The 27,360-nt window shown below is 37.7% G+C and overlaps 1 protein-coding gene across 1 annotated transcript in view; it reads left to right on the top strand.

The window, feature by feature from the left end:
• The first annotated feature begins 5,180 nt into the window (after window positions 1-5,180).
• Window positions 5,181-27,360, top strand: part of PTTG1IP2 (PTTG1IP family member 2) — a 77,631-nt gene continuing 55,451 nt past the window's right edge. Inside the window, exons 1-4 of the mRNA XM_069461645.1 lie at window positions 5,181-5,331; window positions 14,129-14,175; window positions 21,633-21,726; window positions 23,029-23,122. Of these exons, the coding sequence (XP_069317746.1) occupies window positions 5,181-5,331; window positions 14,129-14,175; window positions 21,633-21,726; window positions 23,029-23,122 (386 nt within the window). The remainder of the gene's footprint in view (window positions 5,332-14,128; window positions 14,176-21,632; window positions 21,727-23,028; window positions 23,123-27,360) is intronic.

Genomic DNA, 27,360 nt, shown 5'->3' with positions numbered 1-27,360 from the left:
CTTGCCCTCACGATATGATTTTGGGCTAGGTTCATGTCCGGAGATTTTCCCCAAAGCTGTCATCCAGGAACTTCTCAGGAACTACTCCAGGCTATAGAAACAGATGCTAAAAAGACAGGGTCAATAACATCATGTTGATATACTATTGGGAATGATCCAGTAGAGACTGAAAAATGAATGATGCAGAAGAGCAAGAGGAGAGTTGCTGGAGCAGTGCTGTTGGGGAGATGAGGGTGAGATGTAGTGCCCCTGGGGAACATTTGGCTTTGAATAGGAGCAGAGATGTGAGTGCAGACACTAGGGTAAATATGGAGCGGGAGTCTGGGGAAATTTCCTTCTGATTGGTTCCATTTTCTCTGAGGTAGTAGATAAGATCATCATCCAAGACTGGTCTGGAAGGGCAACAAGTAAGTGGCAGTTGTTATGTTGGCATGTGTGAGATTGCTGGTGCCAAGTCAGCCAGAGTTGGAGCTACCTTCCCTCTCTGGGCAAGGTGGTACTTTTGATGAGGCAATGAAACCTCACTCATAAGACACCAACACCAAGACACTTAGGCCAGACCAACGGTTTCAGGCATCACTTTCTCAACTCTCTGCCTAAGGTGGCATGTTGCAAGTATCTGAACTGATTCAGGGACCCAGAGCTAGTGAGGTACACATTTGGGCCACGGGAGGCAGCAATAGGCATAGCAGGGTGATGCTGAAAGGGAGGGAGTGTCCTGATCTTTTCTACTGTTCTACTCTGGAAATTATCTATGGTAACAGATAATAATCACAATTTTCTGTTCTTAATTAGGAACAATGTCAAAAAGCTTTCCCCTTATCTTTTATAGATAGATTTGTTTATTTTGCAAATGTGTATGTGTGTGTATATATGTCTATGTGTGCATATATATGTATATACACAGAATCACACATTGGTGGAAATATATAGATAGAGCAAGAGAGAAAGCCTGATTTATGTACAAAAGGGGCTTTATTCATTGGATTTGTAGACTTACATCTTCCTTTTCCTCTAGGAAGGGGCACAGGAACCTTGCTTAAGAACCAGAATCACAAATCTGTTACCACCATTTTTCCTTCCTATCATGAATCTTGATATGTTACTGTCAAGGGATGCTCAAGAGACAGGAAACATAATTCAAGCTGGCTTAAGCAAAAGGTAAATTTAGTGACTTGGATAATGGAACAATCTGACCCCAGGCACTGTCAGATCCAGTATCCAGATGGATCATCACGAACCTGTTTCTTCTGAAACAATTCCATTCTCATGCTGACTCTCTCCTTATGAGGTTTCAGTCCTCTGAGAAGCAGATGCCAAGACAGGATTAGACATGGTGATGATTTGGGTCTCCATGTATCAATGTCAATTCAGGCCCTGTATCCATGTGTTTCTCTTTTCCTAGTGTACAGCCACCCTAGTAAATGGTCCTCAGTCTGCTGCTTAGCTATGTGCACTCTTCTACTTCAGGGTATAAGGGATACCAAAGAAGTCCTCTCACTTTCATACTTAGCCTTTAACTGCTCATCAGTGGCCCTCAGTTTCTCTTTGTCCCTCTGCAAGGCATCAGTACAACTCTGTATCCAACCAACTCTGTTGCCCTTGCAGGCACTATTCCCCTGTGTCTTTCGAATGCTTACACTAGTACACCTACCAGGGCATTCCCTTTCCCCAGTTTGTTTTCCTAGTTGGAAAACAGTGAAATCTTTAGCAATTCAGCTGCCATCTCTTTCTAGGGACTATCCATACTCCACATACTGCTCAGGATGGCGTCTTGTTTACCCAATGTAAAGAAACAAGTCTCAAAGTTTTATCTTACTCCCTGTTCTCTCAGAACAGTTCCAACAGTATTTGTGTTACTTTGGGTCCTTAAAGAGTCATCTGCCGAGATGGGATTAGAAGTGCAAGAGGTTTATTGGGGAAACAGTTGAAGAAGGAGAGAGTTAGTGAAATTGAGGAGAACTTTCAAACAGTGATGCAGGTCTGATACCTGTGAAGGGGAGCAGAAGGAAGGAGAATTTGGTTGTTAGAGTTTCATAGTGAAGCACAGTTCTATGAAAGGTTCAACCAGATCGATGGGTAGTACACAAGCCAAAATCGCCCATTGAAGGCATCTCACATTGGTACTCCTGCCATGGTTAGTCTTGACTGAGGGTAGCTTGTAGGAAGCATGGCCCTGGCGTGAGTATGGTGGAGGAATCTGAGGGACAGCAGCTGAGCTCAATCAGTTATGCTTTGATATGGGTATTTTCATGTCCACATTCCACATAGTCTGAAGATGGCTTTTAGCAGGTAAAGGAATTAAATCCCTCTCAGTTTGAATCCAGAGGAGAACAGGCATCACTGTCCCCCAAAAGCCCTGAGATTGGCTTGGATTGGACCAGCATAGGTCACATGCCCACCGCTGAGCCAGTCATGGGAAATTTCATGCTCTGATTTACTAAGGTCTAGTTTTCATGCTCTACCTCCAGGATAGGAGTTGGAACCCCACCCATACCATGAGAACTGAGAGGCAATGAGGGGCAGATTTCCAAGCAAAATATGCACATATAGAATATGTTTATTTTTAATTTTATTTTTTTAACCAATAACTTATTGTTTGTTTTTATTTCAGTATCTTATGGGGGTACAAATGTTTAGGTTACATATATTGCCTTTGCTCCACCCAAGTTGGAGCTTCAAGCATGTCCATCCCCCAGATGGTGTGCACTGCACCCACTAGGTGTGAATATGTCCATCCCCTCCTCCCCACTCCCACTTGCCCAACACCCGATGAATGTTACTACTATATGTGCATATTAAGTGTTGATCAGTTAATACCAATTTGATGGTGAGTACATGTGGTGCTTGTTTTTCCATTCTTGTGATACTTCACTTAGTAGAATGGGCTCCAGCTCTATCCAGGATAACACAAGAGGTGTTAGATCACGATTGTTTTTTGTGGCTGAGTAGTACTCCATGGTATACATATACCACATTTTTTTTTTTTTTTTTTTGAGACAGAGTCTCACTCTGTTGCCCAGTCTAGAGTGAGTGCCGTGGCGTCAGCCTAGCTCACAGCAACCTCAAACTCCTGAGCTCAAGCAATCCTCCTGTCTCAGCCTCCCGAGTAGCTGGGACTACAGGCATGCACCACCATGCCCGGCTAATTTTTTCTATATATATTTTTAGCTGTCCATATAATTTCTTTCTATTTTTAGTAGAGATGGGGTTTCGCTCTTGCTCAGGCTGGTCTCGAACTCCTGAGCTCAAACGATCCGCCCACCTCGGCCTCCCAGAGTGCTAGGATTACAGGCGTGAGCCACCGCGCCCGGCCCATATACCACATTTTATGAATCCACTCATGTATTGATGGGCACTTGGGTTGTTTCCACATCTTTGGAATTGTGAATTGTGCTGCTATAAACATTCTAGTGCAGATATCTTTTTTATAGAATGTCTTTTTTTCCTTTGGGTAGATGTCTAGTAATGGGATTGCTGGATCAAATGGTAGTTCTACTTCTAGCTCTTTGAGGTATCTGCATACTATTTTCCATAGAGGTTGTACTAGCTTGCAGTCCCAACAGCAGTATAGGAGGGTACCTATTTCTCCTCATCCACACCAACATTTGTTGTTTTGGGACTTTTTGATAAAAGCCCTTCTCACTGGAGTTAAGTGATATCTCATTGTGGTTTTGATTTGCATTTCCCTGATGATTAGAGATGTTGAGCATTTTTTCATATGTTTGTTGGCCATTAGTCTGTCATCTTTTGAAAAATTTATGTTCGTGTCCTTTTATTTTTAATTTTAATAGCTGTTGCAAGATTGCTTTCCAAAGACACTGTAGCAATTCATAGTTCCACCAAAGAGTATAATGATACTTTTCCCTCAACATCTTCACAAACAATATGTGTTACTTTTATTTTTAAATATTTGCTATCTGATAGATAGATAGAAAGTGATAGATCATTATTACTTTAATTTATAATTTCCTAGTAGTAGTGTTTTAAATTTTTTTTTTCACATATTCACTGGCAACTTGAATTTGCTTTTCTGTAGATGGACTCTCCACATCCTTTTCCATTGTCCTATTTTTGCTTTGTCCTTTTCTTGTCAGTTTATAAGAGCACTTTTCATATTATAGCTAATAGCCCTCTGTTATCTGCATTGCAACTGGAAAAGGAGAAAGCAGCTTGGAGCTCTGCACATGTCTTCCCCTTCTCCATCTCTGTTGTCAGGACTAGATCCACAGTCCTCAGTGTGCAGTCGGGTTCAATATGCCAGGAATGCCATGCAGTAACTCCATCATTCATTTTTGGAAAACAAAACAAAATAAGCCCTAGTTGAGGACAAGTTTCCATTACCCACCTCTGTCCCTTCCCACATATACATTGGGGCAATATTGCTCAAGTTTCTATTCTAAAACCACTTTCTCAATTTTTTGCCATTTTCTTTAAGTTGTGTACTGCTATTTATATTTCCAAACATTAACTTTTTTGCATAGATTTATTTTAAAAGTCTATATTGTTGCTGTTATGTGATTGTAAATACTAATTATATTTTTCCAGTACACATTAAAATAAATTCATAACTATGAAAATAAAGGACATCTGCATACCACCTAAAACACACCATATTTTGGTAAGCCACATCAGAGCTGGCCAAGAGGATCACCAGGCTAGTGAAGGACAAGAGGGAGGATTTACAGAGCTGTGAGTTTCAGGGCCTCATCACTTACCAATCGCACAACCATTCCCACCGGCTGATATGGATGGTAGGTTCATTCGCATCTGAGGAGAGGCCGCACAGAAAGGTGCAACTGCTTTACATGCTATGCAGTGGTGGAAATTAGAGTCCAGGTCTTTCTCCAAAAACAACAGCGTAGCGGGGAAAAGGTAGGGGTTTTGGAGGGAACTAGACCTCAGTCAAGCCCGGTGGACAAATTGTAGGTGGCATTCAGGGCCCAGGAAGCTGGAGCCCAGCGCCAACAAGGATTGCCTTAGGAACATTCCGCATTCTGGCTGGAACACCAGGGGTTCTAAGGTTCTTCTAATTATGCTTGGGTCCAGGGCTCGGCAGCGGTGGCCTCAGCACTGGGGGTTGTGATGGGTCACAGTCCCTGAGCGGGGTCCAACTGTCCAACCTGGTATCTGGTGCCTGCCACATTCCCACTGGTGGAGGTCTCCAGGCCGGAGGAGCGATGTGCTGGCTGCGGGCATGGGGCCAGATCCTCCTGCCGGTTTTCCTTTCCCTCTTTCTCATTCAACTGCTTATCAGCTTCTCAGATGATGGTTTTCCCCACATCTACGATTCCAGGAACACTCAGGTACCAAAACAAGGGACTGAACAGGGTGAGTGATCCAAAGCCCAGAGGCAGGTCCCCCACGTGCTTCACCGCCATTGTTTTCCTTTTCAGTTGTGCCATCTTGGTGTACTGAAATTCTCATCTCAAAAGTTGCCATTTAGTGTTGGCGGGAAGACATTTCTAAAGGCTCATGGTGTTTTTGGTGAAACCCAGTTACAATGAACTCAAATTAATTTGCTTTATGTAAAATGTGAAAAGTGGATTAAAACAGTTTTTATATTTGGGGAATACATGCTTTTTCCCCTTCACTTTTTCTATGACCTATAGCATAATAAGCTTTATGCTGTGAATAAGCTGCTCGGTTTTGTTCTAATCAGACCCCACCCAATGGTCATAGCTCCTCTTTTTTAGTGTTTTGAGGTCTTGGTTAATAAATTGCTTAATTTTTTTTCTTAAGACGTAATTACTTCAATTAGGAAGCTTCCCTTGATTTCCCTCCCCAAATGAAGAAATTTTGAAAGTTAAAAGTCATGCTGAGTTGAATTCATGAAGCTGGAAATAAGGTATTTAGTATCCTAACTTGGAATTGTGTAGATAGGATAACAGACAGAATTTGAATTACTCAGAAAATGTCCTGTAAAGCTAAGATTGCCATTTTTATGAAGACTATAAGACAGAATAGTTACTGCTGTCTGGTTTCCAGAGTATAAAAGAATGTTAGTATCTGTAAGCAAATCAGTCTTCCTTAGTAAAACCAAACCCACAGCTTTCAGCTTTGCACTAAAATAAGGATCTTCTTTGAGGAGATGGGGTGGGAGGAGGTTGAATCAAAAGACCAAGTTGTTTTCTTTGTTTTTTTTTTTTCCCCAGATTCTTTTTAAAAAATATTTTATTTTACTTTATTTTATTTCAGAGTATTACAGGGGTACAAACATTTTGGTTACATAAAATGCTTTTATACAGTTTGAGTCAAAGTTCTAAGTGTGCCCATTACCCAAATAGTGTTCATTGTACCCTTCAGGTGTGAATTTACTCATCCCCTCCTTCCCTTTCCCACCTGCTTGATTTCCAATGAGTTTTATTTCCATATGTGCACATAAGTACTGTTTGATTAGTTCTAATTTATTAGTGAGTACATGTGGTGTTTGTTTTTCCATTCTTGTGATACCTCAGTTAGAATAATAGTCTTCAGTTCCATCCAGGTTAATACAAGAGGTATTAGTTCACCATTTTTTTTTTTATGGCTCAGTAGTACTCCTAGGTATATATATACCACATTTTATTCATCTACTCATATACTGATGGCACTTGGGTTGTTTCCACATCTTTGCAATTGTGAAATTGTGCTGCTGTAAACAATCGAGTGCAGATGTCTTTTTGATAAAATGTCCTTTTTTCCTTTGGGTAAATACCCAGTAGTGGGATTCCTGGATCAAATGGTAGATCTACTTTTAGTTGTTTGAGGTATCTACATACTACTTTCCATAGAGGTTGTACTAGTTTGTAATCCTACCAAAGTGTATAAGTGTTTCTATCTCTCTGCATCCACACCAGTGTCTGTTGTTTTGGGATTTTTTGATAAAAACCTTTCTCACTGGAGTTAAGTAATATCTCACTATGGTTTTTGTTTGCATTTCCCTGATGATTAGGGATGCTGAGCATTTTTTCATATGTTTCTTGGCCATTACGCTATCTTCTTTCGAAAAGTTTCTGTTCATGTCTTTTGCCCACTTTTTTTAATGGGGTTGTTTAATTTTTTTCTTGCTAATTTCCTTGAGTTCTTTGTAGATTCTGGTTATCAGCCTTTTATTGGATATATTATAGCACGCAAATATTTTCTCCCGTCCTGTAGGTTGTCTATTTGATCTATTGATTGTTTCCTTGACTGTGCAGAAGAAGCTTTTTAATTTGATCAGGTCCCATTTATTTATTTTTGTTGATGCTGTGATTGCTTTTGGGGTCTTCTTCATAACTTCTTTGCCTAGGCTGATGTCTATAAGAGGTTTTTCAACATTTTCTTGTAGAATTCTTATAGTTTCATGCCTTAGGTTTAAGTCTTTTATCCATCCTGAATTAATTTTTGTGAGTGGTGTGAAGTACAGATCCTGTTTCAGTCTTCTACATGTGGCTATCCTATTAGCAGCATTTATCAAATTGTTTTCTTTGGTTTTATCTTTCCCATAGATTTCTCTGTTTTTTAAACTCTTGGGCACCCCCATACATACTCCAGGAGAAACAATGTTCCACTGTCATCCTGGCCCCTTCTCCCCCCAAACAACACTTAAAACCATCGGCCCAAGCATAGAAACAAACCCTTCCGTTTGTTCCCTAGCAAGATGAAGTCATATGGGAATTTTTCAAAAGACTTCATTAAAAAGCTGATGAAGAACCAAAAAATGTAAACAACAAACAAAACAAATCAAGAATCACAGATAACACAGTCTGGTCTTCAAAGACTGAAGTTTCTGATTCTAGCCAACTCACTTATAGGGCTGGCCAACCCTGGTCCATGTTTCTGAGGAAACAGTTTGCCTTTGCCTGGGAAGCCTGGGTCTACCTGTCATCAGCCTCCCCTGAGTGTTTGCTTCTTAGCTTTGGGCAAATTCCCCTTAGTGCTTGCATTCAATTTTACCATCTAACAAGGATATATTTTCTTAAACATCACCATGCTTTTCACTTCCAAAACTGAGAAAAGGATTCTAACCCTTCTCTGAGATCCTCACCTATATCCCCACTTAGGCTCTGGATGACATACAATAGGTGGGACTTTGTGAAGGATGGCACATCAAGCAGGTTGTTTTGATTCTCAGGGCTTTAGCTCTGATGCTAATTTACATTCTGAGAACTTAGTAAGTATTATCCCAAGAAAATACAGTTTGTGCTCAATGAAACTTTGGTGTTAAATCTTTTTCCCCAATATCTAATGAATGAATAAAAAATGTACTGAAACCTAGAGAAATTTTTTTACCAGAAGTAACCAGACAACAAAGAGGTATAGTCCAAAAAATAAGTGGCAACTAAAAAAAGAAATGGAAGATTTTGGATCAGAACAAAATATCATAGCATGGCAAGGCTCCAAATACTACCACCACACCTTAGAAGTAACTAGTGACTTGCTAAACTCCAAGAATTTGTGTTACTACTCCCACATTTGGAGAGGAGCAAATTGAGTAGGTGTCCGGTTCTTTATCCTGTTCTGATGAAAAGGGGAAATGGCTACAGAGGAGAAATAAGTGGAATGAGAACTGAAAAGAAGGCTTGACTCTGAGGGAAACACAGGTTTCTGAGCTACACACAAGCTGGATTTGGGGGCAGATCTAGAGTCCACAGATATCCCCTTCATTGAAATGGGAAACAACTTTAATGAGCTAGAGCAAACCTGGCATTAGAAAATGACAAAACCTCAGAAGAGGAAGTATAGCCAGATATTCTGGCAAAGCCTATACAACCTTACTTGAGTTCTCCCCCCTTGTCAAATACTGAAAATAACCAAGTGAATAGAACATAAACTGAAGTTTCTTGAAAAAAAAAATCTCAAGGATATTGGTAAGGTTGTTAAGATCTCACCTACGCTATGTCAGAACAAATGAAAAGTCTGAAGAGAGCTATCCAAGCATTAATAAGATGAAAATAATAGAGCAGCTATGCAAACACTTCATAACAAAATAATGAAATAAAGGAGTATATGATAGCATGCAAAGAAAACAAATAATCTACCCTAGAAGAAAATATAACTCAAGAATTTGATGAAAATTTTTCTGCAAGTGCTTTTAGCTAGAGAAAAATAAAATGAGAAATAGATTCAGTGAAACAAGGCTCAAAGTCAAGATACTAAGATATCAGAATGAAATGAAAAGGCAGATTGCTCCAAGGAAATAATTGAAAGCCACATAATTTGAATATGAGGCAAGGCTTCCAAGTTTTCTTTCTTCATTTGTTTATTTCACCAAGAATATTTGCCATGTACATTCTAAGTATATTTATTGTATTGGGCTCTAATAGCTGCCTCTTCCCTCTGTTCTCCCACCTAGGGGGTGCTGTTACCTGGGAGGAAGGGGGATTTCACTTTCTTTCCCCTGGTAAACTTCTCAATCTCTTCCATCACCTGCATACCCAATTCTCAGTATTAAGTTTCCAAAGTTACATATACTTGGAGTGATTTCTGTTTTCCTGTTGGATCCTGACTGATACAGCCATCTTCAAGACAAAAAGCACTGTAAGATTTTGACCAGTAGAAATGTAGTGGGAGGATTAGAGGGAATGACACTAAAGTTTAAATGCTGTTGGGAACCCAGAAGAGAAACCTGGTGCCCCAATTCTGGCTGAGGTAAAGGAAGGGTGAGATGATAAAAAAAAAAAAAAAAAAAAAAAAAAAAAACAGACAGGTTGACGGGGAATCTAAAAACATTAGGAATTTGTGACTCACTTTCTAGAGATTACTCTAAGAAACCACCAGTGTCATAGATAACATGAGGCTAACATGGCTCTCAAACAGTAGATAACAGTAGCAGGAAGAAGTATCTTAGCAGATAGGCCCAAGGACTGCTTCACAGAGTCCCTTGAACATGAAAATTTTGTAGGGTAAGGGGTAGAAAGCCCTAAAATTCCCAAGATAGTTGGTGCGATACAGGTGGGACAGCTCTTGCAAGAGCTGGCAAAGTTGAAGATGACAAGCCACTCCAAGAGAATATGTGGACCTCATTTCTAGAAGCCACAGCAGGACCACAGATGATACACACAACACTCATAAGGAAGGGGCAAGATGAGATTCAGCATAATGGAGGCTATCAAGGGAAGAGGAAAGGACTCAGGTCAGTCACCCCTGATGCCAAGGCAATACATAGCTTTCATTCCCCAGAAGAGTAGAGCATCCCCTAAAAAAGGGGAAGGAGTAAACCCGAGTTTAGCTAAATACTTACTCAAAGGAGACTGAGTCTATTGACTGAACTTGCATTTACGGGATTAAAGTTTTCTGCCACTACCAGAAATAAGGGATTTGGAATTATGCAGAATTGTAATCTAAAACTGAATTCTGATATTGAGGAACCCAGATCAAATTCCACCTCTTCTATGATGCATTCTTTAATTCACCCCATCTGAGTGAATAGTTGCTTCTATACTTAGCTGTGCCTCTCTGACAGTACCTATATCATCTGAGAAGCAAGAGAACACAGATATCAAGGGCATCAAGCTCAGACTGCCTGAACTTACCTCCCAGCTCTGTTATTTCCTAGGCTCTTACTTACTGTATCACAGTTTCCTTTTCAATAAAATAAGAATAAAATAGTATCTTCCTCAAATAGTTGTTGTCAGGATAAAATGAGTTAATATATATTATACATGCAGAATACTGCCTGATATGTGGTAAGTGTCCAATAAACATTATATAGTCATATGTCACTTAATGATAGGGATAAGCTCTGAGAAATGTGTTATTAGACAATTTTCATAGAAATACCCATGAAATAAGAACAGACTATTATAAAAAAGATTAAGGATCTTGGAAATTAAAAACATAATCAAGATGAACATAGCTAAAGAGTGAATTAGCAAGCTCAATGATTGAGCCATGGAATTCTTACAGAATGCAGTACAAAATAACAAGATCAATAGAGCATGTAGAAAAAAGAGAGAAGAATTCATTCCAACAATGTGATAGGAGTTTCAGGAGGAGAGAGGAGAGAGAAGAAAGAGAGAAAATCATGAAAGAAAGATTTACAGAAAATGGGTTTGAAATTAGAACATATAAATAGATTAAACAAACTATGCTCTAGAATATGTAAAATAAAAACGTTTGGTGTACCTAAAGAGTAGAGTTTATTACTCACAGACATCTGAAAAAAATACTCAAGGATATCATCCAGCAAAATGAAAAACGAATCTAAGGAAAAAATACGGGTTTCAAGAAAGAGTAGTAAACAAAGAAACTAGCAAAATTAGAGTTCATTCTAAATAATTGACTATAAGTCAGTAGCAATTTAAATATAGTAAGTCTAATAATTATTACTATTTAATAGTTTCATGGCATGAGGAGGAAGAGGAGAGTAAAAACATATTAGGATCCTTGTGTATGTAAATAATGTAGATCCTGATTAGATGATGATAGAAAAATGCACATAAAATATGTCTCAAAATTTTTAAAGTAACAGCTCAAAAATAGAAATAGGACGTATGTCTATGAAACCACTAGAAGAAATGAAGGAACAACGAATAAACTGATGGAATAAGGTATACATTGCAAATGCTACTGAAAAAGAAAGCAAGTGTAGCAATATTGATATTATATAAAATGGAATTCAAGTCAAAAATCATTAAGTAGAAGAAGTGATATTCCATATTGACATACAGTACAACACACCAAGATGACATATTATGAACCTTTATTCACCTAACATAGTTTTAAAAAAAGGCAGTAAAAGCTGAAAGAAATAAAAAGAGCATTTGACAAATTTAAAACCACATAGACTTACTTTACATCCCTATATCAGAAATACACAGATCAAATAAAGATATAGCATAGAGAATTTTAATATATAATCTTATCCATTCCCCATTATTTTTTTTCTCTTAGCTGTTCTTGAAAAAATTTCTCATCCAGGTAAAGTTTATTTTATAAATTATTAATTCATTAATTCATTGCAATGCCAGTCAAAAAGAAAGTTTTGATTTGCTATCTGGTATAATATATTTTGATGCCGGTCAGTCATCTGTAGGCATTTGAAATTGTGATCCTTCATGGGAGAAGAGAAGAGGATCCTGGATGAACTTTATGGAGTAACAACATTTTATACGTTGGTAGAAGTGGAACTAGTCAAGGGAACTCAACAAGAATGGCCGGAGATGTTCCAAGAGAAGTAGGAGAGAATGAAGGAACCCGCAAAAGTCATGAAAAATGTTATCAAGAGGAAGGAAGTAACAGAAAACAAACACACAAACACCAGGCTATTAGGTGAAGAATCTGGCACCTGATAATGCCATGGAAATAGCTAGTATAATACTTCTTTCTTTGGGAATAGAATGGGGAAAAAAAGAACCTACTGATTCATGTAGCACATAGATCAGCTGTACCCTCATTGGTTTTCCAATAAAGGCAAGAATAACTATTAAAGAGATTACTAGTTAGTTATACAAATGTTTGATCTAAACCTCTACTATGGAACCAGGTAAGGCCATTCACTGTCATAATGTGTGGAGGAGGAAACTTCACCTGGCAGTGTTCTTTGCCAAAACTCATATCCCTAGTCTTATCACGAGGAAAAACATCAGACAAATCCAAACTGAGGGGCATTCTACAAAATTTCTGACCAGTACTCCTCAAAACTGTCAAGGTCATGAAAAAAAAGGAAAGATTGAGAAACTGTCAGAGACCAGGGGAAACATGTGGCATCCTGGATGGGATCTTGGAACAGAAAAAGGACATCAACACTCATGTGCATATATGGAAGTAAAACTCAGTGGTAATCAAGCAGGTGGGAGAGTGGAGGAAGGGATGAGTAAAATCACACCTAACTGGTACAATGCACACTATCTGGTGATGGGTACACTTATAACTTTGACTCAAACTGTACAAAAGCAATTCATGTAGGCAAAACATTTGTACCCCCATAATATTCTGAAATAATAAAAAATGACATTAGTATCAAAACTGGTGAAATTATAATAAAATCCACCAATGGTAGTTTCTTAGTTTTGATAAATGTACCATGCTAGTGTAAGAGATTAGCCAATGGGGAAAATGAGTGAGGGGTATAAAGGAACTCCCTGTATAATCTTCACAATTTTTCTATAAATCTGAAATTATTCCAAAATAAAAATTTCAGTTTACAAAAAAATCTGTGGGAAGCAAGTAGAGTTTGGAGAATGGTGGCCAAGCCATGTGCTTTTTGTTTCCCTGCTCCTGCCTCCTGAAAGAAGCCTGAGGCCAGCTGACCTTAACATATCTGAGGCAGTAGAATCTTTCCCATTTACCTTGCCTTTTCTTTTACTCAACTTTCCCATGGGTACTTCAGAGATACTTTGGGGTAGGAGGAAGTAACATTCAGTAGGACTTAATTTGAAAACTGAATTGTAAGTTCTTTCCACAATCAGATCTGCATCCAATCAAACAATTTGAAATTAAAAAGAAAGGTCTGATCTTTCCCACTGAGCCTATGAACTCTGTCTCCAAAATAATATTGTTACTATATCACAAAACAACTAAGACATTAATTCTCCAGACCCCTTTTTAAAGGAGATATTGCAGCAATAAGTTGAGCCATCAAAATGCTTTTTTCCAAACTCATAGTTTTTATTCTAGAACTTTCAAATATAAGTCATACTGTTTATTTTTTCACAAAACAAGAGGAATGAAAATCCTTTTGGGGGGTTAAGTTTTTAAAGCTGTGGCAAAACAGGACAGGAAATTACTTTTTCTAATATTTGAAGGATTAATGAGTTAACTAGGAATATCTTGTCAAAACCATGCTGAATAACAAAGGTGTTTACTAAAAGAGGTTTTTAAAATATGATGTTTTATAATAAATATACAATGATGTTGCCAATTTATTTTTCCTTACTGTGTTTTGAAAGTTGTTTTTTAGAACTTGGCTTGTCAAAGTTGGATAATGCCATTTCATGTTTTCCCAAGTAACAGGAGAAAAGATTTAGGATTAAGATAAGAGTTAGGATTTAAATACTACTAGTGGGAAAAGTGTCTAGATACATGAAAATAATGAAGTAAAATGCTAGAGTATGTATTAATATGGCTTGAAACAGGAATGACTAAATGAAATGCATTTTAATATAAAATTGAGCAATAAATAGGCTTTGGATTTACATTTTTGTACTTAATTTTTTTCTTGTAGCATGTGCTGAAAAGAAGAATTGTAATTCATGCACAGAAGATAAGGCAGTAAGTTAATTTTCTAATGAGGAAATTATCTTATGAATGTTATAAAAATCACACAATTTACAATTATCATTTAAAAGATATGCTAAACTTTGTTTTACACAGTTTTGTATAACAGGAATGACTAACAACAGTCATTAAGCTCTATTTCTGCATTTCAAACCATTCTTTGAGGATATAGAAATAAACAATGGAAATGATTTAGTACAAACGTACTTCTGTCTGGAAAATTATACTTCAAAAAGAAAAGAACTCTGCTTGAAAAAAAATTATACCGAAATTTTGGAATAATTTTTTGTAAGTAAAGGAAAAGACCTGTCTTTTGAGATGCAGTGACAACTTCCATGCCACTTCTAATCTCTAAAGACTAGAAAGATAATGACACACATTCCTTAACCACAATGTAGCTAAGGTCCCCTTCCCTAATGATTAAATGTCTGAAACCATTATTTTTCACTTCAGATATGGAAGAAAACAGAAATGCCAGTAAGTAATGAGGGCAATAGCCACTTTGCGCCGCACAGAGATTTACAGCAACCCTCATAAAACCATTCGAGTCTAACCTATATTGAAGAACTGACAACACCAAAAACAAGAGATGCAATGTCACTAATTAGAAAAGGGCACACTTTTGTAACTGGAATATGTTATAGTGATCTGGATATACCCCCCTCTGCCTCTTCTTATTTTCTGCCTTAATGAGGATCTGGGTTCCTGGCTCATGGAATTCTCCACACAATTCCTACAATCACTTTACATGCTTTCCACAGCCAGCGATGGCCCAGACACTAAAACATCACTTTCGTGGCACACCTGAACCCAGCACAATAGATATTAGCTCTTACGGTCTCATTCCCTTACGCTGTACCTATTCTTTGGCCTCAGTAAGACAAGACCACCTTCCAGTCCATTAACCCCTTCACTTTACCTTCAGCTGACTGACCCTCTCCTATGATTCCCTTCCTTCTACTTTTTTGTGGTTAAATGTTTTACAATGGAAATTTTCAAACACAAAAATAGAGAAAGCATTATAATAAAATTTCATACCCCAAATATCCATCTTGGCCAACTTTTTTTTTTATTTCAGCATATTATGGGGGTACAAATGTTTAGGTTACATATATTGCCTTTGCCCCACCTGAGTCAGAACTTCAAGTGTGTTATTCCCCAGAGGGTGCACACTGTGCCCATTAGGTGTGTGTATACCCATCCCCTCCTCCCTACTCCCATCTGCCCGACACCCGATGAATGTTATTACTGTATGTGCACATAAGCGTTGATCAGTTAATACCAATTTGATGGTGAGTACTTGTGGTGCTTATTTTTCTATTCTTGTGATACTTCACTTGGCAGAATGGGCTCCAGCTCTCTCCAGGATAATACAAGAGGTGCTAGATCACCATTGTTTTTTGTGGCTGAGTAGAATCCCATGGTATACATATACCACATTTTATGAATCCACTCATGTATTGAAGGGCACTTGGGTTGTTTCCACATCTTTGGAATTGTGAATTGTGCTGCTATAAACATTCAAGTGCACATGTCTTTTTTATAGAATGTCTTTTATTCCTAGATGCCTAGTGATGGGACATCTTGGCTAACTTTGTTTCATGTATGCTCTCCCCACCTCGATAGGATTGTTTTATACCATATCATTTTATTTGTGAATACTTCAGTATAGATCTCTAATAGATAATTTACTTAAACATATTACAAGTCCATGATCATACCTAAAATTAACAATAACTTAATATTACCAAGCACCCAGGAAATAATCAATTTTTTCATATTTTTGTTTGTTCAAATCAGATGCATACATTGCAATTGGCTGATATATACCCTAAGTCTTTTTTAATCCATGTATTCCTTCTCCCTCTCTTTTTTCTTTATTAAAATTTATTTGTTGCAAAAACTGGATTGTCCGTTCTACTGAGTTTTCCACAGTCTGTATTTTGCTGGTCACATCCCCCTGCTGTACTTTATCATGTTCCTCTTTTGCCTGTTCTTCTGGTCTTATAAACTGATATTTAGGTATATAGGCTTGATCGGATTCCGTTTAATGTTTTGGTAGGCATACTTCATGCTGAGGACCTTCATTAGGAGGTAAACAAGGTCTGTTGCCTAGCATTTGGTGACGTTAGCAGCCACTGATGATCCTTGCCTAAACCCACTATTTCCTTGGGAGTTGCAAAAACCACCACTACTGTGATGGTTTTGCCCTTTCATTTTTCTATGCTGGATCTACATTCTGCAGCTGTGAGTGCTCCTTTGGTTTATCATTTCATTTGTTGTGCATTATTAGCTGATTGTTGCTCATATATATTGCATCAAAGTCTGCCTTAGTACAATCACAAATTCACAATTTCAGATTTCACCTGATCCCAAATATTACCAAATATTTGCTTTTGATTAGCAACATTTCCTAAAATTCCCCACAGCAGCAATTCCCACACCCCATCTATCTTAACAGATGACTTTGTCTCTGATTTTATGGATAAAAATAGTAGCTCTAGGTGTAAACTTCACCCCCCAAACTGATAAAATAGCTGTCATTTTTACCCATCATTCCCCATTCTTACCCTTCCTCTAAGAGGAAGAATGCCTCTTCAAATTCCCCTCTCTTTTGGACTTGAACATGTACATTTTAAAATTGCAACTTATATAATATGAATTGTTTTTATGTTTACTTTCCCCTGTTCTCAGTTCCTTGAGGATAGACTCCGTGTTTTATTCATCTTTGCATCTAACACCTCACACATTTCCCAGCACATGACAATCATTCACTAACTATTGAATTAACTCTTGAGCCATTAGAAGAAGGTTAAATTACAATTCAACATACTGTATAATGTAACAAGTTAGAAAATTTTATTTTAAAAATTTCCAAATGTTAGCCATTATGGTAATTCTGGGAATATGTGTATTTTAGTGTAATTGAAAAAATATTTCCAATACCTCATAGAAATTAACTAAGAGATAATTCCATATGGTCAACATAGAATTAGGGTGTCACTTTTTGGATAAAGACCCCCTGCCCTCCCAGACATTGGAAGGTCACAGGCTTTCAATGAGAGTTTCTGCTTACCTCCCATACTTACAGAGAAAGTGCCGAAGTCTGTTCTCATTTCTGAAGCTAATCCCTTAGTCTTTGCCACTGTGGATGCGTCATATTCAGAAATACATGCACATCCACAAACTCAGAAACTTTCTAATTTTCTTGGTCCCTCTATGACAAATCCAGTCTATTTCTGTGCATTGGCTTCCTCCTGAGTTCAGACAAAATGGAAAAAATAAACAAAATCAAACCTTTTGGTTTCTTTCTAGTAGTGAAAGTACTTACTCTACCATTGCTTCCTTATCACACAGTATGATTTAATTCTTAGCAAACTGGTTTAGAGGTTGCAGAAGACTCCTCCATAACCAAATACAATGACCTTTCAAATTAGTCACTCATTCCTTCTGGAAACTTCCTTGGTGATCTCAGCTTTGTACATGGCCCTGCTCCTTCCCTCACCACTGTTTCCTTTACCAACTCCTCCTCTTCACATTCCTCAACAAGAACATCTCTTAACACTGTGATCTCACCCCTGTGCTATCTCACTTATGGTCCTGGCCTCTACCATAACCTGCACATAAAGAAATCCCAAAATCAAATCTAGAGGTGTAATAACCCCATTATAGTCACACTCACACTTGCTTAATTGACATTTCTTCCTGGATAGTTTTTAACACCTCAGCCTCAAATTTCTATAACTAAATTTACCTTTTTGCTTTCCCTAACAAAGCTCATTTTCTTTACATCTTTCTTTATTTCTGATACTATTCTCCTGACTCATAATTTTAGAAATCTTTGGCTCCTTTCTCTTCCTTTTTCTCCATCTGCTGCCCATTCTTTTCTTTCAACTGGAACAATCCTAGATTTCCTACACCACCCCCTTCCCAACCTGGTCCCTCCAGTCTTTCCTGATGCTTTATTCATGATCTTAAATTAGTATTTTTATCACATCACCTTTTAGCTCCAAATAATTCAGTTGAATCCCCATTGTTAAGGTCAAACACAAAACATAAACTCCTTAGTCTGGCATCCAGAACCCATCACAATCTGAGAATTTACCTTTTCTAATTATTCCACAAAACACCAGCAGAACGGATTTTCACTCCTGCCACCATGAATACTTGCCGTTTCATATTCCCATAGCTTCTGTGTCTAAGACTCTCCTATTTTCTATACAGATTTTATCTGTTCCTCAAGGCCTAAGCTAAATTCTGCCTGTTCCCTAAAAGAACTATCTAGTCATCTAGTACTCTAAATGAGTACTTTCTTTTTTTAGCTCCTATTACATTTTATATCTGTTCCACTCATTTTAAAATTATAGTATTTTTCCATTTAGAAATTTGTATTTTTCTTTGTAAAGTTTGTACATATTGTACCTACCGGTTAGATTGTTACCATCCACAAAACAAACATATTGCCCTATATATCCATGTAACCTCTGCTTATCTAACATTTTCTGATAAATACCCATAAATGCTCTTTTGATCCTCTACATGTCCACTACTTTAAAATCCCCCTTTGCACAATAACACTTATTTTCTATTTTTTTTTGCCAGTATAATATTAAGCCATTTGTTTTATACAATGTTAACAAACCACTAAACATTATTATATACCTTCCCACTTTGTGTATTTTTTAAATACTGTAAAGACTTCTCAGTTGTCACATTCATTCCTAAAAGGCTGACATTGGCATGGCTTCATATTTACATGGGTCATCTTCCTTAGCTACAAGAAAAAATCCATGTAATTTGTTTTAAATTATACATTACCAATTTAGAGATGTTGAATATATTATACTGTTACTCAGGACAATGTGAAGTTCTGGACTTTGATAACTTTTTAGACTTAGTTAAGGTCTAAGTCATATCTTTTTGTAGTGACAGAAACTCAATTCAAACTACTTTAATAAAAAGGAGAATTCATTGGCTCACAAAATTGGGAAATTGGGGCCTGGCGTTGGCTTAATGCACAGCTAATTCCAAAGAATGTCGTTCCCATTTCTCTCTTTCCTTTCGTCTCTCAGCTCTGCGTCCTTTCATGTATTGTCTTCATTTTCTCCTGTGGTTAATTGACATTCTCCATACAGCTGGGGAAGGGGTTGGCTCCCAGCAGATTTCTCCCAATGTCTATATACAACTCCAAAGAAGATTCTGATTGGCCCTACTTGGGTTTCATGTCTAGTCCGGTCCTAGTTACTGGGCCACTGCCTGGATCAAAGAACCACTCCAATAGTAGGGAAGATGTGGGGCAAAGATGATTGTCAGCTGCAGGGCTACCCTACACAGGATTAGGGGAGGAAGTCCACAAAAGAAAGAGGGTGTGATTACCAGAAGAAAAATGGGGATGACAGGTGAACAGACAGGGATTAGAAAAGTAAATTTCTTCAGTATACTGTATTTCACCCTTGACATTTCAGGACAGGCATATTCTGTTTATTCCATCTCCATATTTTAAAAAATGCTCCTGGCAAAATAATGCAATAAAACCTCAATTGATTGTACTTGCCCAGAGTGGGTCAGCTACTGCCTCAGCTCTAGGTCTGGAATCTCAGAAAGATGTGCATTACTCTTCATCATCATGCTCCTTTAAGTCAGCTATACAATCAATTAAACCAACTCCCAAAGACCCACTATTCAATAGAACACCAAAAGCAGGATAACAACAGTAAAAACTTATTCTGAGTCTATAATATATTATGTTGAATTTTCCTAGCTGAGCAGTGAGTTGTTGGTCACCAATCTGGCTGCCCCAGGTTTGACCCTAACGAGCTCCCTTTTCCACTGTTCTCTGAGACCCCACCAGAGACAGGCATGGGGAGAATGTCTTCTGGGGACTACACTGCCTTAGGAGCTCACCTACCTGTGGGCTTGCTTACTGGGGCCTGGGAATCAGTTTAGCACTTAAGTAACCACAGCTTTTCTCTGCCAGGGTCAGGTTTTTTCTGGCAATTCAGCCTCCTTAAAACCCTCCTAGATGGCATTGACTTGATTCCTATAAACTCTGAGTACTAATAAACCAATGCCAGAAGTCTTTGTGGGCTGTAATCCTTGAATCCAGGCCTTAACTTTGCAGTTCTGGTCTTTCAGCAACAGTCCAGGAGGACAGGACTCATTTAGCATAAGCATCTTCCATCTCAGATTTCCTAATGGTTTGACTTGGCCTTCAGTCCTGGCCAATGTTAAACAAAAGCTGGCCTGGAATATACCTCCTGCTCTCAGGCAATGTCTAAGGGGTGGTTCTATACCTTGGGGCAAATCATTACCTCTGCTGGTCTCAGGATGTATAGCAAGAAGTGATTGGGAGGGGTCTGGGATCAGTCTTATGGGATTGGGTACCAGGACAGAACCTGGCTGCTTAGGTTAGAATCCAGGCTCCCCTATTTGCTAGGTGTGTGACGTTATGTAAGTCATTTAACTGCTCTGTGTCCTATTGTCCTCATCTATAAAGTGGATGTAATAGTACCTGGCTCACAGGGTTGTCATAAGGATGAAATGAGTTAATATACATAGGAAGGGCTTAGAACAGGACCTGTCACATGGTAGGCCCTGTGTAAGTGACAGTCAGTTTTTACCACTCTGTCCGCATTTTTTGACTCTTCAAAGTTCTAATCTTAACTCCCACAATGGTTTTCACCTTTGTGCTTTTGCTTATGTCAACAAGTGACTTGGAATTCAGTGTTTCTATTTCCATGTGATATACTGAGCAAAGGGGGGTGAGGTAAGGCCTGTTGATAGCACCACCAGGGCCACGTGCAACAGAGGAGGAAGCCCAGAGGAAAGAGAGGGTGCTGCAGACAAGGGGAGTGGGAAACGGTGTAGGAGAGATTTTAAAAACTATCTACTGCAGTTATTACTACTTTGTGAAATATTGTCTTTCTTTAGTTCCATAAAAGCAGAGTCTGAGAAAGGGATTCAGGTGCATGTGATTTTTGAGTGACTGCTCTTCAGCAAAATCCTATGAAGAGACGAGAGTCTCAGGGAGGATAAAGGACAAGAGCCAAGAAAAGATGAGGTCTTGGCTAAAGCCTATACTTGGCCTGAAACATGGGCAGCCCTTGAGCAAAAAATCACATAGCAAGGATGCCCACTGTTTGGAAACCTGTATCAGTCAGTCACTGGCCTAGGGAAATAGTAACCTCATGGGCTAGGTGGTTCTCATCCACCAAGGGCAATCGTTCAAGAAGAGGGGAGGCTGTGAGCCATTGGCAGCCAATACTCACCGCAGCTAAGGGGGATCTGGGGTAGCCACCAAGGGCATCTACTACAAATAATAATTATAAAATAATAAGGACAATGATGGGTATTATTTATTAAATACTTATAGAATTAGTACTAAAAACTTACTAGGGGATTGTGGTTATTATACTTGAACACTGCTTTTATTTTTTCCTTTCCAAATACAGTGTATTTGGTGCAGTGAAGAAAGGGCTTGCAAAAAATATTGTTTTCCATATTTCGGATGTCGATTCAGTTCTGCATATTGGTTAAACTGTACAGGTAAGTTGTCCTTATTTAAATGTTTATGTACTTTATTTCAATTGACTTGCAAATACTATTGATTTGCTACATTTGAAAGATTATAAATTATTATATTTGTTTTGCATATTAAAATATAGCTAGTCCGGAGCTGTTCATTGGTGTTTCCCTGATACAGGCTTATTGGTTGTTTCCAGCCAGTGTCGGTTCAAATTGTCAGCATTCATTCTTATTGGTGGATGCTTTGCCATACCAGTACTAAATTTTCATTTCTAAAAATCTCTGGTTTATGATATCCATAACCCAGTTAAGAAATGTTTGTATTCTTATAGGCCAGTACTGGAGTGAGGATGTATTGAATCTAATAGCATTACCGTGACTTATATTTCCTCAGCTAATGTATTCTAGACTGAGAATTGCTATTCAGAATGATGATTCCCTAGGACTGAATAAATCTCAATCATCAAAGAATCTTTAAATTAGAGTTAAATTATATCTGTAATGTTGGACTTCTGATATATTGTATGGTATTTACCACGGCAGGAAAATGTACCAGTATCTTTCAAGGAGTTTTCCAAAAAAGTTGAAACAAAAGCCTTTCCAAGTGAATCCTAACAATATGAGAAAACCCAACCAGTTGTCTATTTTCTTCTTAATTGAAGAAAAAGGTATAAAATTTGCCCTCAAATCTGTCTTCAGGTACTATTAGGTATATTTAAATTATATGTGTTTGTAGCTTATAGCAAAGTAAGACTTCACGTATTAATACTTAGTATAAACAGAAACTAGTCTCCTATTTCATGTTTGTCCTTCTAGTTTCATTTTACAGTACACCAGGCTAATAAGCTACATAGTACTGAAGGCAAAAAAAAAAAAAAAAAAAAATTTACCAGTACTAGAAATTTTCTTTCCTAGCGAGCATTGGTTGTCTCTTTAAAGATGAACTGCTAAAACCCAAACAATGAACTATCCCCTGCTATCTATATGCATCTTTATATTAATAGAAATTATAACATGAGAAATTTGTTTTTATCTGTTGAGATAGTACCAGAAATGAGTTTAGAAGTAAAATAAAGGAAAAAATAAGCCAGTAGCCTGAGTTTACCAATTCACAAAGAAATGAAATATTACTTTCTTTAACAACCCATTTTATTTAAAAATGTTGGTGATTTTGTGTTAATGGTAGTTTTATTGGAATATGTGATGTGTTATTGTATCATTTTTCAGTAATGATTTGTGAATTTATATTTAAGAATCAGACTGAAAATATCAGAAATTATTGGTCTTCTGTTAACTTAAAATATATTTTTTCATATATTTCAGTTGACATGTTTGGAATGATGATGCTTCTACTCATTGCAATATTAACTACAGCGTTCCTTTGGTATTGCTGCGCCTTGTACTTTTTCCTGCATGAGTATGTTCGTTTTATCTGTAGTAAGAATGCACTTTGGGATAATATCATTGAAGAGAATGCTAACTAGTCATCAGGAAATGTTTTACCTTTTTATGTAATAAAAATAATGTATCCACATGGTAAAGGAAAAAAGTTCAAAAAGTACAGAAAATTGTAAAAATGAAAAGAAAAAGTATAACTTTCTCATCCCCGACTCTACCTCTAACACCTCCTTCTCAGAGCATGGTTTTATTTGTAGTTCTTCTGTTGGTTACTTCCAGATATTTGAACTAGATGGTGATAGCCCCTTTTCATGTTTTCTGGAGGTTTTTTTTTTTTTTTTTTGAGACAGAGTCTCACTCTGTTGCCCAGGCTAGAGTGAGTGCCGTGGCATCAGCCTAGCTCATAGCAACCTCAAACTCCTGAGCTCAAGGGATCCTCCTGTCTCAGCCTCCCGAGTAGCTGGGACTACAGGCATGCGCCACCATGCCCGGCTAATTTTTTCTATATATATTTTTAGCTGTCCATATAATTTCTTTCTATTTTTAGTAAAGATGGGGTCTCGCTCTTGCTCAGGCTGGTCTCGAACTCCTGAGCTCAAACGATCCGCCCACCTCGGCCTCCCAGAGTGCTAGGATTACAGGCGTGAGCCACCGCGCCCGGCCTCTGGAGGGTTTTTGTTTGTTTTTAGAGACAGAGTTTCACTCTACTCTGTCGGCCAGGCTAGAGTGCAAGTAGTGTGATTATAGCTCACTAAACCTTAAACTCAACTGATCCTCCTGCCTCAACCTCCCAAGTAACCTGGGACTACAGACACGTGCTACCATGCCTAGCTAATTAAAAAAAAATTTTTTTTGGTGGAGATGGGATCTCGCTATGTTGCCTAGGCTGGTCTCAAATTCCTGGCCTCAAGCAATCCTCCTGCCTCCACCTCACAAAGCACTGGGATTACAGGCATGACCCATCATGCCTGGCAATTTATTAACTTTAGATGCTAACTACTGACTCCTTATCATGCAAGCTGAAAAATTTGTCTTGCGTTGTCCATATTTTTTGGTATTTTGCTGTTAGTAGGTATTATTGTTTTGTTATTTTGGGATTATTACTATTGTTTTTGATTATTTTGAGTTATTAGGTTTTAAAATTACTAATCTTTCTTTTGTTTTTTTTTATTTTGAATAATCTGTTTAATCTTTTGTTTCTATATTTTAATCTTTCTCCTATTATTTGAAATGAGAAAATTTAGATTCCTATACTTCCATCTATCCTCTCCTCCCTCTATCTCCTAAACTCTATCAGCTTTCTTATTAATTTTACCTTGTAAAGTGGGTAATATTTACATTCCATTCTGTGGCTACAATATCTTGAAATGCTTACTCTATAATTTAAGTCTAAAATTTTTAAACTACTAAAAAGAACAATACATATTATGATTGTAAAGAACCAAAATATAAGTAGGAAATATAATTCTATGCCACTACCCTGTATTGCATGAAATAGAATTATCAAGTATGGAGATCAAATAGATTCTCTTTCCTTACTCTCTTTCTTAAAATCATGCTAAATTTCAGTTTACTTCATGTTTACATTGTGACTTTCCTATGTAGCTTTTTCATTTTCCAGAATTTTTAATTATCTTTATTATTTCTTATTAACAAAGACACATATATCTTTATTCTCATTGCTGTGATCATTCATTTTTATAATTGCTAAAATATATTCATTTTTTTCCTATGTACATTCTTCTCAAAGTCTTCTGACTTCCTATTTTAATTTATAAAAATTAGGCCAGGTGTGGTGGCTCATACCTGTAATCCTAGCACTCTGAAACTCTGAGGTGGGAGGATCGCTTGAGGTCAGGAGTTTGAGACCAGCCTGAGCAAGAGTGAGATGCCATCTCTACTAATAATAGAAAAATTAGCCGGGCATGGTGGCGCATGCCTGTAATCCCAGCAACTCGGAAGGCTAAAACAGGAGAATTGCTTGAGCCCAGGAGTTTGAGGTTGCTGTGAGCTGGGCTGATGCCACAGCACTCTAGCCTGTGTGACAGAGTGAGACTCTATCTCAAATAATAATAATAATTATTCTTATTTACAAAAATTAGTTTCTTTTTACTACTCTACTGAATTAAGAGGATTTTTTGGATCCCATATCTTCCTCTATTTAGGATTCATTTTTTTTTTATTTTTTTATTTTGCTGGAGTACATCCTCAAGTAATTTTTTAAAAGGAAGTTCACAGAAGGTTTGGAAAGTATTTGCGTAATCCATACATGTCAACAAATTTGTTTATTCCCCATTCTCCTTCAACCCAGCATGGTATTATTTTCCTTCTTCAGATTGTACACCCTTTGTAAGAAGGATCCATAGATAAGATAGACCCAAAGATAAGGTAGATGCACACTAATAGGCCCAACTGTAAGTAAAATGTGCTTATAATAACATTGATAAAAATACAAGGGTTGGCCAAATGTTCTGTTTGCTTACTTAAGACCTCTGTTTTGTCTAGAACTTCGTATTTTTCTGGCTGCAAGACTATGTCCTTTCCTTGTTAACGTACAAGGACAAGACAGGATAGAACGGAATACTCTTGTTCATAACCTCTAAAACAAGCCAAAAAATCAAGAAGAAAGAACCAATAGAGGACGTTATAGCATGGGAAGAGACTGTTTTGTGGATTTTTTTTTCTTTTTTATATTTTCTTCTTAGGATCCTCCCTTCCTGTAACTGTCATCACTTTTTTGTATAGTGCTTGTGAGTAAAGTGGCAAATTATGCCCTTAAGAGTAGGGGCCTGATGAACATTCATCCCCGAAGCTTCTTTCATCTATAATTGAAAAACCCTCACGCCTCTTTGCAAATGTGGTTCAACAATTGTACTCAGTTCTGGTTTAACTCTGCTATTTATCCACCATCACTTCTTTTTGAATTTCTTCTAGGGATCTTCTAGACCTGGTTAATTCAATTAGTACTGTATTCTGTTAGAGGAATTTATCTTATTAAGGGCTTATTGCACTTTATAATCCAAAGATCCTGGTTGAGTTCTAGATACATCGATCTTCTTTTTAAAAATATCCTTGAATGACCAATGAAGCATCAAAATATTGATTGCTGCATTTGATCTAATATTCTTGTTCCCCAGCAGACATGATTACAAAAATTAAAGCACTTTCTTTTTTTTTTTTTGAGACAGAGTCTTGCTCTGTCACCCCAAGTGGAGTGCAGTGGTGTCATCATAGCTCACAGCAACCTCAAGCTCCTAGGCTCAAGCCATCTTCCTGCCTCAACCCCCTGAGTCAGGCGTGGGCCATCATGCCCAGTTAATTTTCTATTTTTAGTAGAGACCTGATCTCGTTCTTGCTCAGGCCGGTCTAGAACTCCTCTGCTCAAGCAATCCTCCCCGCTCAGCCTCCCAGATTGCTAGGATTACAGACGTGACCTACCGCACCCAGCCGAATTAAAGCACTTTTAAAAGTTCTAAATGTTAGAGAATATAAACCTTTGATTGCCTATGTACTTAATGCCTCCTGATGCTCATTTATTGTTTTAGCAAATATTTATTGAGTATTTATTATATACTAGGCAGGTCATTGTCATTAGGGATATAATGGTAAACAAGGAAGGTCCAATCCTTACCTTAATTGAGCTTACATCCTATTAAGGAGACACAGAAAGTAAAGAAACAGTTGAGGTTTTGGGGGGTATTTCAAAGTATTATGGGGGTACAACTATTTTTGGTTGCATGGATCACTTTTATAAAGCTTGAGTCATGGTTATAAGTGTGCCTGTCATCAAATAGTGTTCATTCTACCTATTAAATAGCTTATTGCCCATGCCCTCCTCCGCCCTCCTTCCTGCTTGATTTCCACTGAGTTTTACTTTCCTCTATGTACACGTGTGCTCATTGATTAGTTCCAATGTAGTAGTGAGTACATGTGATGTTTGTATTCCATTCTTTAGATACCTCATTTAGGATAATGATCTCCACTTCCATCTAAATTGTTAAAAAGGCATTAAGTCATCTTTCTTCATGGCTGAGTAATATTCCATGGTGTATACATATATATATACATACACACACCACATTTTGTTAATCCACTCATGCATGAATTGATGGGCACTTGGGTTGACTACACATCTTTGCAATTGTGAATTGTGCTGCAATAAACAGTTGAATGCAGGTGTCTTTTTGATAAAATGACTTCTTTTCCTTTGGGCAAATACCTAGTAGTGGGATTGCTGGATCAAATGGTAGGTCAACT

This window comes from Eulemur rufifrons, chromosome 29 (genome assembly GCF_041146395.1).
Source record: "Eulemur rufifrons isolate Redbay chromosome 29, OSU_ERuf_1, whole genome shotgun sequence".
Taxonomy (NCBI): Eukaryota; Metazoa; Chordata; class Mammalia; order Primates; family Lemuridae; genus Eulemur; species Eulemur rufifrons.
Note: the sequence above shows the minus strand (reverse complement) of the source record. Positions and strands in the feature narration are given on the sequence as shown.